At 34.1% G+C, this 16,481-nt stretch overlaps 1 protein-coding gene across 2 annotated transcripts; it reads right to left on the bottom strand.

Moving 5' to 3' along the window:
* Positions 1–728: 728 nt before the first annotated feature.
* LOC128998266 (basic salivary proline-rich protein 4-like) lies at positions 729–16,192 on the bottom strand. 2 transcript variants are annotated; one of them, XM_054424321.1, is made up of 7 exons: positions 16,166–16,192; positions 12,851–12,943; positions 9,263–9,409; positions 9,028–9,177; positions 7,307–7,548; positions 6,692–6,835; positions 729–976 (listed from the first exon to the last, which is right to left on the bottom strand). In XM_054424321.1, exons 1-7 carry the CDS (start codon positions 16,170–16,172, stop codon positions 890–892), a joined length of 870 nt encoding a protein of 289 aa, XP_054280296.1. In that variant the 5' UTR covers positions 16,173–16,192; the 3' UTR covers positions 729–889. The 2 variants fall into 2 exon arrangements, with proteins under 2 accessions (XP_054280296.1, XP_054280297.1); XM_054424322.1 differs by lacking the exon at positions 9,263–9,409 and having other exon boundaries at positions 16,166–16,190.
* Between the last annotated feature and the right edge of the window lie 289 nt (positions 16,193–16,481).

Genomic DNA, 16,481 nt, shown 5'->3' with positions numbered 1-16,481 from the left:
AAAACTTCACGTTTGATGGATGAAGATTTACGTGAAATCGCTCCCTTTTGTAACTGACAAGTGAAACCTCGGGTTAAAAGACTCGTACGTGACAGAATAAAACGGCGTAGGAGTTACAAGTTATGAATGGTTACCATTGTAGAGGTGTATTTAATATTTTGCTCCTAAAATTCATACTTAACTTTGAACATTTTAAAATAATAATGATCTACTTTTAAAAATGAATTTAATTTTTGTTAGAATGTTTAAACTTGGAACATGTATATGCTTAACCAATGACAGTATTTTGTTGTATAGAAATTTGTATTATATTATTGCAAACAGTCATATATGACTACGAAGTATCGCCGAATTAACACTAATATTCGATTATTAAATAATATAAAAATAAATAAATGAAGCAAGTAAAGCAATTCGTTTATTTAAGAATTTAACAATTACAATTATAATTTATAAATCTTGTGTTCATTTTAATGGATTGATTAGGAAATAAGAATACTAACGATAATATATTAATATAATATAATTGTTGTAAGATACAAATAAGATATAAATATTTCTTCCTTTTAATTGAGGAATTATTATTTGTAATAATTCCCCTCATTTAGCTTGTGTCATATTAATAATTCAACTAAATTATGTTCATAAGTTGTATATGTGTTTTCTTTATATGATTACCAGAATACAAAAAAAGGATGATTACCAGGGTTCTTACTAAAACATTATACCATTTAACCAAGATAATTCCAAATTATTTATGTATATAATTCACTTAAATCCGTAGTGGTAATTATTTGAACAATTGAAAACAAAATGCAATAAAAATATCAATATTAATAATTTAGTTAAAATCGATGTTAATTCTTTGAATCTCAATTCTGTTTCATCGTTAGTTCAATATCAGAACTTCGTAGGCATGATATTTGATCTCATGGCCTCCGTATGGTATGTACAGGCATCTGTGACTTGGTTGGATCTGAAAAATATAAAAATGTTTTATTAAGAACAAAAGTAAAACAAATGGAATTCCTTATCTTTTGTCTGTACTTATTATATGCCAAAGATTCCATCATTTTGTGAAATCATTTAAATTTTTCTACTCTTAATAATTGCTTAAATTTTAAATATTTTTGCGAAACTTTAAACCTAGACTGTATAAGTCGTTATAGTCATCATGGTAAGCGCACGTAAACATTATAAATAAACCGTATCAGCAATGTCACATACGTTTTTCCTATTGGCTGATCAACGACCCTTATAATGGGTAAATGGTGGGAGTAACTGATATTTTACGGGTAAAATCACAAAAATATAAATAACTTTTGAACTGCACATTATACAGCACTAGGCATTGTTCCATCATATTTAGGATCATTAGTATGAAAGGACCACAACATATAAAACTTTAATCAAAATCGCCCAAGATAGTTTGTCAAAATTTAAACAAATGAAAAACCATCTAGTGATAGTATGGATTAGTAGCCATATACCAAATGTCTTTAAAATCGGACCACATGTGTAGTTTGTAGCTTGATACACATCCGCACACACATACATACACACAGGTATCAATTACGGAACCATTTTCCACCAAAAACTCGAAAACTGACGAAAACAATACTTTCTCTGTAAACCATGTATAGGGAAAAAGTGAAAATGCTAACTAATACATTTATAGTAGTTTACGCAACGATTGCGTAAAGATAGTGTTAACTACACGAGTAGAAAATTTAAGGTACGAGCCTTGGCGAGTGCCTTAAAAACTTCTACTAGTGTCGTTAACATTATTTACGCGAGTTGCGTACACTACTTTACCTACGACATTGTTTTAATTACTAAAAATCACTACTCATAACTTCTAAAAGAGGTTATGTTTTCGTTTATAACCTCTTATTGCCAGTGACAGTGATGCAACGAAACATTGTATCAAACATTAATTGCACCAATCAACAATTAAATTGGCCTGGACAGCTGATTAGTTGAATTTCGAATCATTACAATTTTTCTTCTCCTCTTTCAATCCTTGAACCTCATTGGTCCGTTATCCGTGTTGTTATGAGAAAAACTATGCTGTTATGAAAGTAAACAATGCTGTTATGAGATACTTTTCAATTCTAATAACTGTACTGAAACGGCTACTTTAATAAACGGTCGTAGGTAAAAGTATTAACATGTTATCCGCGATGTAAAAGTGTCTTTGTTGTGTATTTATAAACTTCTAAAGGCGTTTCCCCAATGTGTAAGATTATAACTCGAGTGATAAAAGGATTAATCATCGTATTATCTAATCCATGGACAGGCAATGGTAAAATGGTAGGCTCAATCACTTGACAGAATTAAACCCAAAACAACAACTTGTATTTAATCTCTTTTGAGTTAACATTATGAAAATCCCACACATTATTTAAGGATAGTGGACTAACTTTTACAATGTTCAATCATCAAGTACTGTTACGGTTAAGGGTTAGATAAAAGCATTCATAGAACAGTTAATACTTTGCAACCACACTTAACATTTAATTGTCAAACGTTTTCGTTTATCGAACATTCTCAAACAAACGTTGATAATTTGTAGGGTTTAAAATACAAAGCGAAATCGTTTTTGCATTAAACACATACTCAGAAGTGTTGATAGGCTGCTCAAACGTGTTTCAAGTGTACCGTGGAAGGATTTAAACTGTTTATATATTATATATAACTGCAGAAATATGATCATTTTATTCATCGGAGGAGTACTTGGAATTATTACAATAGAACATCTTTGAAGCCCTCTTAGGGATAGGCAAATCTTCCGATAGAGAGCTTCAAACTACGCTTATTTAAAATCAGAAATGGTTTTATATTTAGTGTGACTGATTAGATAAAGCCAGCTGTAATGTTATGACATTGTTTTGTGGTGTTTTTGTTATACAGGATTAAGTTATCTACAGTGTATCATAGGCCTTCTTACCTCTTATCAATTGTTTTGGATAATTAATACAGCAATTACACTGTTTCATTTATACATAGTTTGATTACAGTATAAACACATTTAAGTAGAAAATCAATATTGTGCAAATGAAAACGAGCGCTTGTCGAGCAAACTATTATCATTTTACTATATCTTCCATAGAAGTGTATCTCATCTAAAGAAGTGGCTTCATCTTGATATATTGTTTATGTGACAGCATACATAAATAATGTGGAGCCGGTAACGTTAGCTGTTGCAGAGAGCAGAGAAGATACAGCTATTGACATCTGTGGTGGATTCTTGGAACTATTTTGAAAGGAGGATGGACGGCGAACGAATACTTTCACCATATAATATTATCGTATCTACGAACGTAACGAATCCTGTGAGCTGTGACTTTTAAGCTGTAATATAGATAGTAATATACTCAATTGATCTACTTTATCTATACATGGTAAATTAAATTGCCCTCTTATGAGTCAAATTCACTAAACGAAACCAGCAGGGTACTTTAAAATTATTTGTCCCTTTTTCCAAGTAAAGCTGACGTTTTCAATTTATTTTGCTAATATTACAGATCATTTTGTTTTAACTTTGAATCTTGATCTGTGTTAAACGTTACCTTTGGCTCCTAAAATTTCAAAACTTATAGAAAATGAAAAGATTTAAATAAACAAAATTAATCATGCGATATTGTAATATAGTTAAATAATTAATAAGACATTTATTTAAATGTAAGTTTCATATACGAGTACAATAGTTTTTAAACCAACTCAAGTTAAAACTGAAAACTTAACTACCCTAGTATATGTACAATGGATTATACTGAAAATTCGCTTCAAAAATGAAATGAAATGAAATGAAATGAAAAATCATTTATTTACACAGGCAAAGTTAGGGCCACATGGCCCTTTCTTACACTTAACCTGTACTTTAAAATATAATATAAATATTTTAACCGAATCATCTTATACAATAAATCAAAACAGAAATCATAGATACAGAATCTTTTATCAAAAATCAGTAAATTTTAAAAATACTTACACACACACTAACCCATACATACGTACAAGTCAGTGACCGCCATGCGCACAAGCCCCTACGACAAACCTACCATGGCCATACGTTCAAAACAGAGATTTTTTAGTGCTGCCACAAACCGGGAACGACTATCGAGGGATTTAATAGCTAAAGGGAGATCGTTCCAAAGACGGCAAGCAGTTACAACAAACGCTCTGTCGTAAACTGCAGTCCTATGGTGAGGCATACGCAAAGTTAATGATGCATGGCGTGAGTATCTAACACTTTCTTCAGCTACAAATCTAAAATCATCTACAAAATATTTTGGAAAATTGTTTTTTAATATTGAATAGGTTAGCGAAAGAATTTTGATTGATCTCAGGTCACATAGCTTTAATAACTTAGAATGAATGTAGAAAGGTGTGATGCGCTCACTGCGTCTTAGATCATAAATGAATCTTAGGCAGTAGTTCTGAGCGCGTTGGAGAGCATCAGCGAGGTTTACAGTCATGTCATTGATCACAGAGTTGCAGTAAGTGAAGTGGGGGAAGACAAGTGATTTAACCAGGTGTAACTTTATGCGCAAAGGCAAGAAATTCTGTAACTTTTTAAGTGAGTGGATTGATGCAAACACCTTTTTACGGATGTCTACTACCGCATCGCCCCAAGTAAGTGTCGAGTTGATAGTAAGCCCTAAGTTTTTGACCTTGTCACTGTAAAGCAAATCTGTTCCATTTATAGTAATTGGATTCGTCGTCAGAAAGTCAATAGAGTTCCGTAAACGTGGATGACAAATTATGATCGGTTTAGTTTTATCGTAGTTAAGTCTGAGTCCGTGTTTATTAGTCCAAGTAATGATTTTCTCAATATCTTCGTTCACTTTCAAAACACTTTCGTTGATCTGTTTGGGTGAAAAATGTGAAATCTGTAAGTCGTCAGCATACATGTGGTATTTACAGTGTGTGAGGACTGAGCTCAAGTCATTTATGTATAGCACGAACAGCAGAGGGCCAAGGATGGACCCCTGAGGCACACCACAAGTAACTGTCTCCCAGCCAGAACGTAAGTCATCAACCTCAACACACTGCCGCCTGTCTGACAGATAGGATCCCAGCCAGTCCAATACACCATTTGAAAACCCTATGGCCCTTAGCTTTTCCAATAGGAGCTTATGATTTACACAGTCAAAGGCTTTAGAAAAATCAAATAGGGTAAGAATCGTACCCTGCCGATGTTCCATTGCTAGTCTAATGTCGTCCGTCACACGTAAAAGTGCTTTTTCTGTACTATGAGCTGTTCGAAAGCCAGACTGTGAGTTGCATAAGATATTGTTTTCAGTCAGAAACTCAGTCATTTGGCAGTGCACGATTCTTTCAAGGCCTTTGGATAATGCGGGCAATATACTGATCGGTCTGAAATCCTGGCAAGAAGCAGGTGCTGGAATCTTATTTAAGGGACGAATTAGGGCAGACTTCCAAGAAATCGGGAATATGCTTTGCCTTACAGATGTATTGAAAGTGCAGGTGATAGTGGGGAGTATAGCAAAGAGAATGTCCTTAATGAAGATAATGTCCTTAATAAAACGAATTGGAATGCCATCAGATCCAATAGCATTACTGCGAATACGTCGAATAGATTTCAGAACATCAGACTGCAGTACAGGTTTGAAAGTGAACTTGGGGTATCCTAATTCTTGTACAGGGAAGTTTCTTAACTCCGTTATGTAACTTACAACTTGTTGTTGATTGATGCTTTGACCAAAGGAAGAGAAGAAAGCGTTTAATTCATTGAGAGGAATATTGACTCTCTGTGCGTCAGGTTGTTTCCCAAGCCCAAGACTTTTTACGTTACGCCATAAAACTCTAGATGGTTGGTTATTATTTTCAAAAATCGTACGAATATGTGTGTCGTAATTTTGAATTCCGCAAAAGTTGTTTAACTCTATTTCGAAAATAACGATACTATCCCATTTCTTCTTGATTCCGGGAACGTCTTGCTCTCCTGAAAAGACAGTCGCGTCTAGCCATCATGCTACGTATTTCAGGGGTAATCCAAGGCACTGGTTGTTTTTTGGTCAAACGTTTTGAAACAATTGGAACATGTTTGTCAAACAGATTTATAATATTGCTGTTTAGTTCATTTAACAGATATAATAAAAATGATAGTTCATGATATAATAAAAATGACAGTTTGTGAACATGTAAATTGTGTTTTGCATTTGTTTTCGTTACTGAATGAGCTATAGGATTTAGAGCATCTAAATCTCCTGACGGATTCAATTATACAACTGTGGGTCGAAATTAGAAAAAGACATTCTTCCAACCCAACAGCGGTCGGAGCGAGCACTACGGAGACTGATCTCCTCCCAGTGCCTTTGCACAGCGTTAAAAAATGTTTTGTATTCTGTTAATTCTTCATCTTTCAATCATTTTAATCATCAAATATTTGTTCTATTTTGTTTTAAATACTTTTAAAATTTACTTGTTAGTTATTTGTATTTACTTTTACGACGTTTTACATTATTTTTATTTATTTTTTTATAAGTAGAAAACCTTTGGTTTTAGTTGGTTTTCACCTTTGATATTAAGCTCCTCTGGTACCCTTAACATAAAAAGGGTCTTTGTGTTACTCCACAAAAAAGGAAGTTCTAATTTCGTTTTTAAAACTTTAAGTATACAAGGCAACCCCATATTTTAGTTATAGTGTATACAAGTCATGTACCTTCCCAGGAGTGAGTGTCCCATCATGCATTGTTCTACCCATGTACAAGTTTTCTCCATCCACAGTTTGTCCAATGACCATTGCCGCGGGTGGAACTCTTCCGTCACGATCTTCCTCCCATGCAGCGTGATGGCTGATCAGCACCTGTTTCATAGATGAAAATTACATTTTGAACATAGATACTACATATTTCTGTGTTAACTACACATAATACATATATCGCACCTGCGTTTTTTTGTAAACTCATACAATAACAGTTTTTGATCGTTTTTTCTGGGTTATTCGCCTTCATCCTGAAAGAAATAGCGAAATTTTGGCCCACAAGATATCAACTGATTTCTTAACCTTTTATTTATCTCTGGTTTTTATCTGAAAACACTATGTTTATATTCTAAAAGATGCGATAGTAAATTTTAGCCAGCTCCTAAATGTTACTGCCGAGTAAACGCCAAGTTCATGACTGTTACTTGTCTGGCAAAGTGATATATGGTTCTTGTACAATATCGGGATGTTACACCGTGGACCTCCAAAGCATGTGGATATCGTAGATTGTTCAATTCAAGGTGTAAAAGCAATGATAATTTAAAGGATGTGACGAATAGAAAATAACCTCACCTCAAACTGATGCACTACGTGTTCCTTGCCTCCCCAAGGCACGTAAGCCTTGTGATGAGAAGGTGCGATCTTGGCTGGAAGCAAATCTCCTTCGTAGTAAGCTCTACCAGCGTACAGGGGACCTCCATCCTTGTCTCTTCCTGCATGTACAGCGTGATATGGTATCTGGCCCGGCTCACAGTGGATCCAATGGAATTCTCCTCTGCAATGAGACGGACGCTCCCATTGGTACCAGTCGTAACCTGCAAAAGGTAATGAGAAAGGTAAAACTTACACAATGGGTTTTAGCATTGACTATGTAGTCAATGGTTTTAGTAACAGTAACCATTGTTCAAGGAATTGTGTAAGAAAAATATAACCAACAAGAAAGTCCTAGGAGAAGGTGACTCCAGCTTGGGACATTGTTGTAAAATCCTGGCCGAGCACCATGCTGCAATTATCCAAGCAAACACGTCTACTTCGTCAAGTAAGTCAGGTGAATATAAATAAGTAAGATGTGTTAGGACGAAGTAGTATTATGAAACGTGGATGAAAAAACAACTGGATGATGTATTTAGTTATCTTCGGAATTTCCCAACGTTACAAACACACAAACGAACTTCAGATGAAGGTAAACTTAATCTTAACATGAAAATGTTGTGTTAAGAAAACATCTTCTGTCCGAAATATAGGGTACTAATTGAAGACCCAATTGAAGTATTGTCCTACGGCCTGATTTTCTTACCACGTTGCTCCATCATTAAGCAGCATTTTGAGAATGTCAGCTTTTACTGAACAGTAATCAATATGTACGACAACGTAGGGGAACTTGCAGTTTACCCACATTTACATACACTTTGCTTTGAAGGCTACTGTGCTTGTGGTGGTTATCATTTTTAAGCTGCCAACTGGACCTAAACATCGACGCGGTTGCCAGCAGAGAGGTCTCAGTGTCTTGCAGGGCATTTCAAATGTGTTAACCTCAACCTATGGAGTACGGTTGGGCAAAAAACTGACAAAACATGAAAGTTTCTTAGAAAAATGTTTTTAAACGTTTGATATTCTTCAACCTTTTTTTGTAAGAGAATAGATTTTACGAGCAGTACAGTAAACCTCTTCTTTTAAACTCCTCCTTTGGCAGGTAGCAGCCCTAGAAGGGTCCTAAAGATATGTCTAAGTTAGTTTTTGCAATATTCAAGAAACGTTGGGACAGTCTAATTGATTGATATTCTGTTTACTGGTATTTAGTTTCCGACGTTCCCAACTATGAAATTGAAACAGGAGAACACAAGTTAACAAAACAAGTACAAGCAAGCTGACTGCATATATACATATGTATCCTGCATATCAGTTAATATACAGGAAGTGTGATGTTGTTTTTGTGGATATTATCATCATGACTGGTGGGATGATTGTGGAATCAGAAAGTGATAGAAACTAAAACCTCCTGTGTTTTGGGCATATTGCAATCATGCCATTTTAGTAACATTTTGCACCATGAACGCTTGTTGATTTTCAATCTTTGTATATTACTAAATATTAGCGTCAACAGCAGTTTCGGTGATAGTGGACGTCTATTAAAGTATTTTTTTAACCCAGCATATTATATCAGACTGGCGAAATTGTGTTGGTTGCTCTTCTGTCAATCGTAGGGAATTCAAGGTTCACCGACATGGAATAGTTCAAGGGGTGTTAATTTTTATTTATACTGATTAACTCCCTCTCTACATAGGAATAACTACCTCTGTTGGGTGGTATCCAAGGGCCAGGGGGTGGAGGGGGGCACCCTCCTGAATACCCAGGGGGTTGGGGGTAGGGTCCCGTTGGACACTCATATCCGTACTGAGGAGGGCCTGGAGGGCCGCCATAGTAGCCTCTGTCTGGTCCGTAACCTAGAATAGAAATTGCTATCTAGATGAATTGCATAGGAAGAACTACATCTTTCCCATTAAGTCCCCTCTGCATAGCAATAACTACCTCTGTTTGGTGGTTTCCAAAGGCTAGTGGGGGAAGGGGGGCACCCTCCTGAATACCCAGGGGGTGGGGGGTAGGGTCCCGGTGGACTCCCATATCCGTACTGAGGAGGCCCTGGTCGAGGATAGTAACCTCTGCCGGGTCCGTAACCTAGAATAGAAATTTCTATCTAGATGAAGTGCATAGAAATATCTAAAATCACCTACACCCCCACCTCAGAAAACCTCCATACTAAGCAAATGCCCATATGTTGTGTTAACGTTGTATTCAAAGGCAACCATAGTAAACAAGGGATTGTACCCTAACATTTATGGCCAGCGCAGACGGAAGAATATTGGCTCGATGAGGTTTTAGGTTTGATGCTAAAACGATAAAACTTGAGTGAAAAAGAACAAACCCCACTTTTGAGGGTACCTACAACGAACGGATTCTCCTTCGAGAAAATATATTTTTCGCTTCTGGGTACCCTGAGATGATCAGTAAAGTGGTTCCGAGCCTACATATTACCATAAACACTACGGTAGTTTATACCTTCTTACGAGGAAGTTTGCTAGAATTTTTTGTGCTTTCCCAGATTTATCTGGGTTTTGTTGTGGAGTTTGTATATTGTTATGTTGGGATACTTTCTCGCCTGAGGACGGGATAAAATTCCAGAATAAGAAACGACGTGGACAGTTTTATTTTTTTATTGTGATTGAAAATTTCCATGATAAACTTTTTACATTTTCAGTAACAATGTGTCATGGCAGCCCAAGTAGTTCAGTTATCACCATCACTGAAGAAATATGTTATCTTCATAAGATTGGTGTTTAATCCACACAAACAATTAACTAAATTTGACATCATTGTCAATGTCAATAGTGCACATCCAGTACATTATAATAGAAAAATTCAGATTACTACTTGGTCAATACCAAGTATTGCATAGGAAATAACTCCAAATATAAGCTCTGCCTTTTTCATTAGAGTGATGGTGAATATGAACTCCTTAATATGCCCAAATTAAGCAGAGCCATGGTTTGGTTTGGAACTTGTTTAAAGTTTTCACTGCAATTTTTGTTTGGTCGTGTGATAAATTGAGGTACTAAAACTTAAAATAATACCCGCCAACATTACCCAATTTTTAGGTTAAATTTAGATACTGGTGGAATATATAACTTACACCATAATCACATTCACGAGTTAAGCAAAACATAAAATTTTCATCTATTTAAGACCAGAAATGTAATATATCCTTCTAAATTTTATGTTTAAATCACACAACTATCATAAGAATAAGAGAAAAAGTGGATTAAAGTGGATTATTGTTTAAGTTTTCCTTGTACATACCCAGGTACCACAAAGGGCATATGTATACAAACATTTTAGTAATCTGCTAGGTGTGCAACACAATGTACAGAAATAAGCAACATTTTACCCTTAAAATCAATATAAATATTTTAAAAATTCAAACATACACACTTCTTAAGACAAATTGCATAAAAAAATTGACAAGAAACCATACTGCAAGCCCCTCTTATTTTCAAGCTATTTGCAGCTGGTCTTATTTTCAACCATAAGTTAAAAATACCCCCACCACCACAGCAAACCTGCAGACTAAGCGAATTTCCATTTGTCTAATTTGATTTTACTTAAAACTATATCAATAACATTAGGTTTAACGAGTACCTAGGTTTGCTGCTACAGGGAGGGTAATAAAGTGTCTTTTTAAGAAAAATATTATTAGCTCAGTATAAAATAAATAATTTGTCCAAGTTTGATCAAAATATCAATAAACAAGCAAACTACAACAGTTTAACTTATTCAAGAATAACATGGACATTTAAAATTTACAATTATTTGAATTTTCTCCGTAAACAATAACCGTACAAAAACACTTCAATAGACTAAATTATTTGTTTTATAAGCTTAAGTTTTAGCTAAGTTTACACGTTTCCCCCAAATTTCATCGAAATCGGATCATTTTTGCTTGAGTTTTCGTGCTAGCGGACACACAGTTGAATTTGAACTGATCGTGTTTTTGGCCTCTGAGGACATCAAAAAGAAAAAGTAAATCGGTCCATGGTCCATGTCTTACCATAAGACCTACGGTAATAGCTTATTCCCTGTATGGGAAATTCGTCATAAGTCAACCTAACCAATTTATTTAGATATCATAAGTTTTTTTACACAAATTAAAACAGATCAGATTTTAAAACCTCGAAATAAACTAAATATATAAAACCTCGTCTGGTAAAACGTTCCAACGATTGAAAAACAAAAATGAAAGCTGTCTCGTGCTGCAGAAAATTAGCATTTCTTCAGGTAATATAACTGAAGTTGTAGTAATAGAAAATCAGTAAAACAACCTGGTAAACCTGGGATCAGATTCCAGATCCCGAAACGTTGTGTATTGTTTTTTACATTCGTGATGGAAAATGTCCGCAATAAACCTTTGAACAACCTGGTAAAGTTTGTTAAACTACAGATAAGCTTTTAACAAAAATCAAGAAGGCTTGAAAAATCTGAATAAAACTTTAGCACTGTAAGACTTCATGCCACAAGTGCACACATATCAGCCAATGTGGCAAAGATAAGTGCAGTAAAATCCGTTGACGTAATGAAAACACTTGGCGCAGTAGATAGTGCAATATTTTTGTGTGCGTTGCACAACTCAGAAGACTGGGTTTGTCATTGGAATGATTTAGGTTATATTTGACAAATAAAACCAAACCACAAATGTAAATAACTTCACTTGATAAGATAACATAAAACTGGAAATTTTCCAAGAATCGATGACATCAGAGTTATGTTTAATAATCTCATTGACTAATGGAATGGTGATTTTAAAGTCTGACAATTGACATACTGATGTCACAGATCTATTCTAATGAATACAGTCATTCAACGGGTTAAACTGTAATACTAAGTTGATGCACGCAAATGGTAGTTGACAAAATATGTCATGGGGCAAAAACAAAGTTCATAATAAGGGGATATTAATTTGTATAATTTTTTTAATCAGACATAAGCTAGTCACGGTGCTCCTCATTTTGACTTATTTACAACTAAAAGTAGTGATACTTTAGCTATTCGATATTCGATCTTTTTGAACTTAGTGTCGTTTGATTGGAAATTTTAAATCCAAAATAAAAGTGTTCTTGACATTTTTTCAAAAAATTGGCAAACTCTTCAATAGTTTAAGCTATACAAGTTAAATTGGCCGCCAATTAGAAATTTTAAATAGGACCAACTTAATAGTTTTCTAACATAGAGTGTTTTTTTTTATTCTAAGTTTTTAAGATTGTTTGGACCAATGAAATGATGAATATGTTATGTGGAAAAACTAAATGGTAGAAATGCGGTTAATGACGCGTTTTTTGATAAAAATACATTCTTGGTTCTCTCTCTATTTTGGTTTAAAGAACCATTTCTCGGAGTTTTACAATGTATTAACGGGGCCCCCTTAAATGTGCTTTAAACCGCTTAATATGAGCGATGAATAAAATCTACTTGTAAAACTAATAATCATAGCTAATTTTATTCCATTTCAAATTGTTCTCAGTTTCAAAGTCAAAGAGTGGTTCAGAATGTGGCTAGTAATTGGTTTACCTCTGTTTGGCGGAGTCCATGAGCCCGGGGGTGGAGGAGGTCCACCCGGGTATCCAGGGGGTCCACCATAGCCACCACCACCATACCCGTAATCTGCAAATAAATTAAGTTAATATGAGAAGAAGAAAGTATTAAAATTGAGTAGACTGAAGAGTAGCATAAGTGAACCATTCATAATTAACATCATTGACTGTTCTAAAGCTAACCTACAGAATACTCCGTGGCCATGCTTCAGGATGTGATGAAGTACTTAGACTACAAACATCTGCCTCGAGAACCATAATATCCAGTACTCTACCTTGGAACAATTATGGACCAATATTAAGAAGGCTGAACGTGTACACTGTTATAGGACAGTATATTCCCCTCCCTTGTACATGTTATAGGTCGAACATTGAGCTACTTAAGATCAGAGGAGATTTTCCAAACCATAATACACGCTGCAGAAACAAAATTGACATTCCGAGATTCCGCCTCACAGGAACAGTGAACTTTGATATTTTTCTACAAGCTTCCCCCAGAAATCGGCATTTTCCGGATAAACCAAAACGTTTGCCAGGTTAGTACGAGATAGGCTTATTCAAAAAGCCTACTACTCCATAAAATACATCTTGACGACAAGTGGTAGAGTGCACATCACCTCAGTAGTCACCGACCAAGTTTTGTTTTAAATTTATATTTTTCCCTGTAAGCTAAAAGTTGTTTTTCTTTTTTGTGGGTTGTAAATACTGTAAGTTAGTTTCACTTTCAGCTATGCTAGTCAACAACACATGAAAGGATCTATAGCAAGACAAGCTTAGACTAAACGTGTCCACGATTGTAAACTCACTTTCGTTTTGTCAATTTCATGTCATGTTATTATTACGCCAAACTAAATGTCAAATCAAACATGTTTTTCCCAAAAAGTCAGTTTAAAAATTATAAATAAGAAACGTACACCTATCAAGACGTATAATTAGCCCAATAAAGACTAGGTAACTTTAAAACTCTCCAATTGGACCTGAACTGTGTGACCGGCTGTAACCGAGCGTCATTGTAACGTCTTTTTTACACATTTACCTCACTATAAATAGCACCAAGACGTAAAATTATGAATGCATGTTAACTTCTACCATCATATTATAAAATTCATTGATCATTGATGAAGCTTTAACAAACCAAGGCCTACATGATATTATGCACATCGATAAAGAATAAAATATAGGTGGCTTCAATAATATTGCTCATAGATATAACAGAACTAATTTTATATGGATCAGGGAATTAAATTGTTGTGCAATTCATATTTTGAAATTTAATTGTCCCAAAACAAACTTTAGATACTACAACAAGCTTATACTCTAATGAGGTAAAATCTACAAGCTTGTCTTAACTAGGCCTACAGTTGTATAAAGGATTGATTTTAGGATAACCAAATAGGCAATGATTTCTTAAAAACCTCTTTTATTTTACTTGAAAGTCAAAACTTTTAGTTTTAAGTCACTATCTTGAAAAAAACATGATTATAGCGTATCATCCTGAACTGTAATTATAATATATATTTCTTTATCCCTTCATATCTAGGTGCATCTCATTGATAGCAAAGGTGTGCTTATGTATTAATCGTTTACCCAATTGTAAGATTCGTTTCAATGACTAATACACTAGTTCAGAGTGGGATGTCTTAATAATCTTATGATTATGTCTTAATTCTTAAAAGTAATTAATTCTTAATTCTTAAATGCGACGTTCATAGATCGAAGCAGTTTTCTAAGTAGTAATAATAACGAAATGGTGATGTTGTGCACATATTTAAAAATATATATAAATTGGTTCTCATTCAATTATTGAACATTGGTCTCATTCGCTTTTGGAAATTAGAATTATTTAAAGTTAAGCCTCGTTATAGTTTCTTTATCAACGAACTACTTTATTGAGATATGTTGTGTTCCAATTGATGTAATTTATTTAACTAGTTCAATTTCCAAACACAGGAACCATAAGGATAAAAGTTATACTTTTAGTTATAGTAAGGTTTTTTAATCAACATATTTCAAAACAGCACCTAATTAATATTTAAATTAATTATATGATTTATTGTGATTTTGTGGTATCAATTGTATTAAAAAGGCTAACTAAATTATTTTATGTATTTCGATTTTAGGTGTTGATGTTAATATTTTATAATACTATTTCTAGTGGTAGTAAATTGAAAATTAGTTACAAGTTGGATATGGAAAACAATCATTTCATCAAAGCGAAGCATGTATTGTCTTTTAAGAAACAGATCAATTTCAAATTGCTCTTTTACATAAACTGTAATGAGCTTAACTTCAATCTTAACAAATTCCTTTCTCCATACTAATGCAGCACAATCTGGTATAACTAATACCCCCGCCGCAGCAAACCTGCAGACTAAGCGAATTTCCATTTGCCTGATTGGATTTACACTAAAATGTCTCCTTAAAAATATCACATTTATTCCCTATTTAAATAACATTAAATTAACGAGTACTTAAGGTTTGCTGCAACAGGGGGGAAATGTAATAGTTAAGTATGAAATTAATGCATTTTCCAAATTTTATCAAAATATGTTCAAAAACAAGCAAACTACAACAGTTTACTTATTCTCCATAAGAATAACATGGGAATTTTAAATTAGAATTTTCGATTTTTGGAATTTTCTCCGTAACCATTAGGCGCATATTAACGCTTCGATATACTGAATTATTTGTTTTTTTAAGCTCTACAAAATGGTTTGGAAAGAAATTGCTAAATTTTAAGTTTTTAGGGAAATAATGGGAAAAACCAATTTTTACCCCATAAACCCCTGTTCCCATAGTCCGATCATGCTGGTTTGCGAACTCGTTCGAATAAACGTAGGTTAACACGTTTGTACCAAATTTCATCAAAATCGGATGACTTTTGCTCGAGTTATCGCGCTAACGGACACATATATAAATAAATAAATATATATATATATATGAATTTGAACGGATGGTGTTTTTTTTTGGTCTCGAGGGACCTCAAAACGAAAAAGTAAATCGGTCCCGGGTCCAGGTCTTACCATGAGTACTACGGTAATAGCTTATTCCCTATAGGGGAAATTCGCTAAAATCAATCTAACATGTATTGTGGTATTTTTATCTTTATTATAACAAAATTAAAATCTCATACATAAATAATGTACAACATATTTGTACAAACAATTGAATATAATAGTTTTATATTAACCATTGGGTTTAGAAATAAACTTTCTGGCATATGAAGTTAGAAAAACAAAATGACTATAATATATAAAAAAATCTCTAGAATATTATTTTGGTGATGTCTTACCTGACATGCTTGCTGGTGAAAATGTAGAGTGAAGCTCTTGGATACTCTACGACTCTTGTAGTCGTGTTATCAGCTGATTAGGCTTTTGAAGAGTTCCATGTCATGTGAGCGAGTCTGTGAGTCATATTGAGTCACGCCTTTTCACAACCATAATCTAAATCTTTCAATATTTAACTTTAGGAATTGAGTCAGATTGTAAAATTAGTTTTGAGATATATTGTAAACATAGTTTTTCTTTCGGCGTAATCTTTGTTTCTGAAAATCACACTGTTAACGTGCCTTTTTAGTATATATGTGTATATATAGGCAAGTGTAT

This window comes from Macrosteles quadrilineatus, unplaced genomic scaffold, assembly GCF_028750875.1.
Source record: "Macrosteles quadrilineatus isolate MER2022 unplaced genomic scaffold, UCM_ALF_1.0 Scaffold_7__1_contigs__length_78375512, whole genome shotgun sequence".
Taxonomy (NCBI): domain Eukaryota; kingdom Metazoa; phylum Arthropoda; class Insecta; order Hemiptera; family Cicadellidae; genus Macrosteles; species Macrosteles quadrilineatus.
The sequence above is the reverse complement of the archived record's forward strand: the minus strand, read 5'-3'. Positions and strand labels throughout refer to the sequence as shown.

Bases quoted from the DNA above. Each gene is read 5' to 3' on its own strand.
- LOC128998266 (XM_054424321.1), bottom strand. The intron at 9,410-12,850 runs GTAAACCAATTA...TTTCTATTCTAG, and splicing joins ATGGACTCCGCCAAACAGAG to GTTACGGACCCGGCAGAGGT. The intron at 6,836-7,306 runs GTGAGGTTATTT...TCTATGAAACAG, and splicing joins ACGTAGTGCATCAGTTTGAG to GTGCTGATCAGCCATCACGC.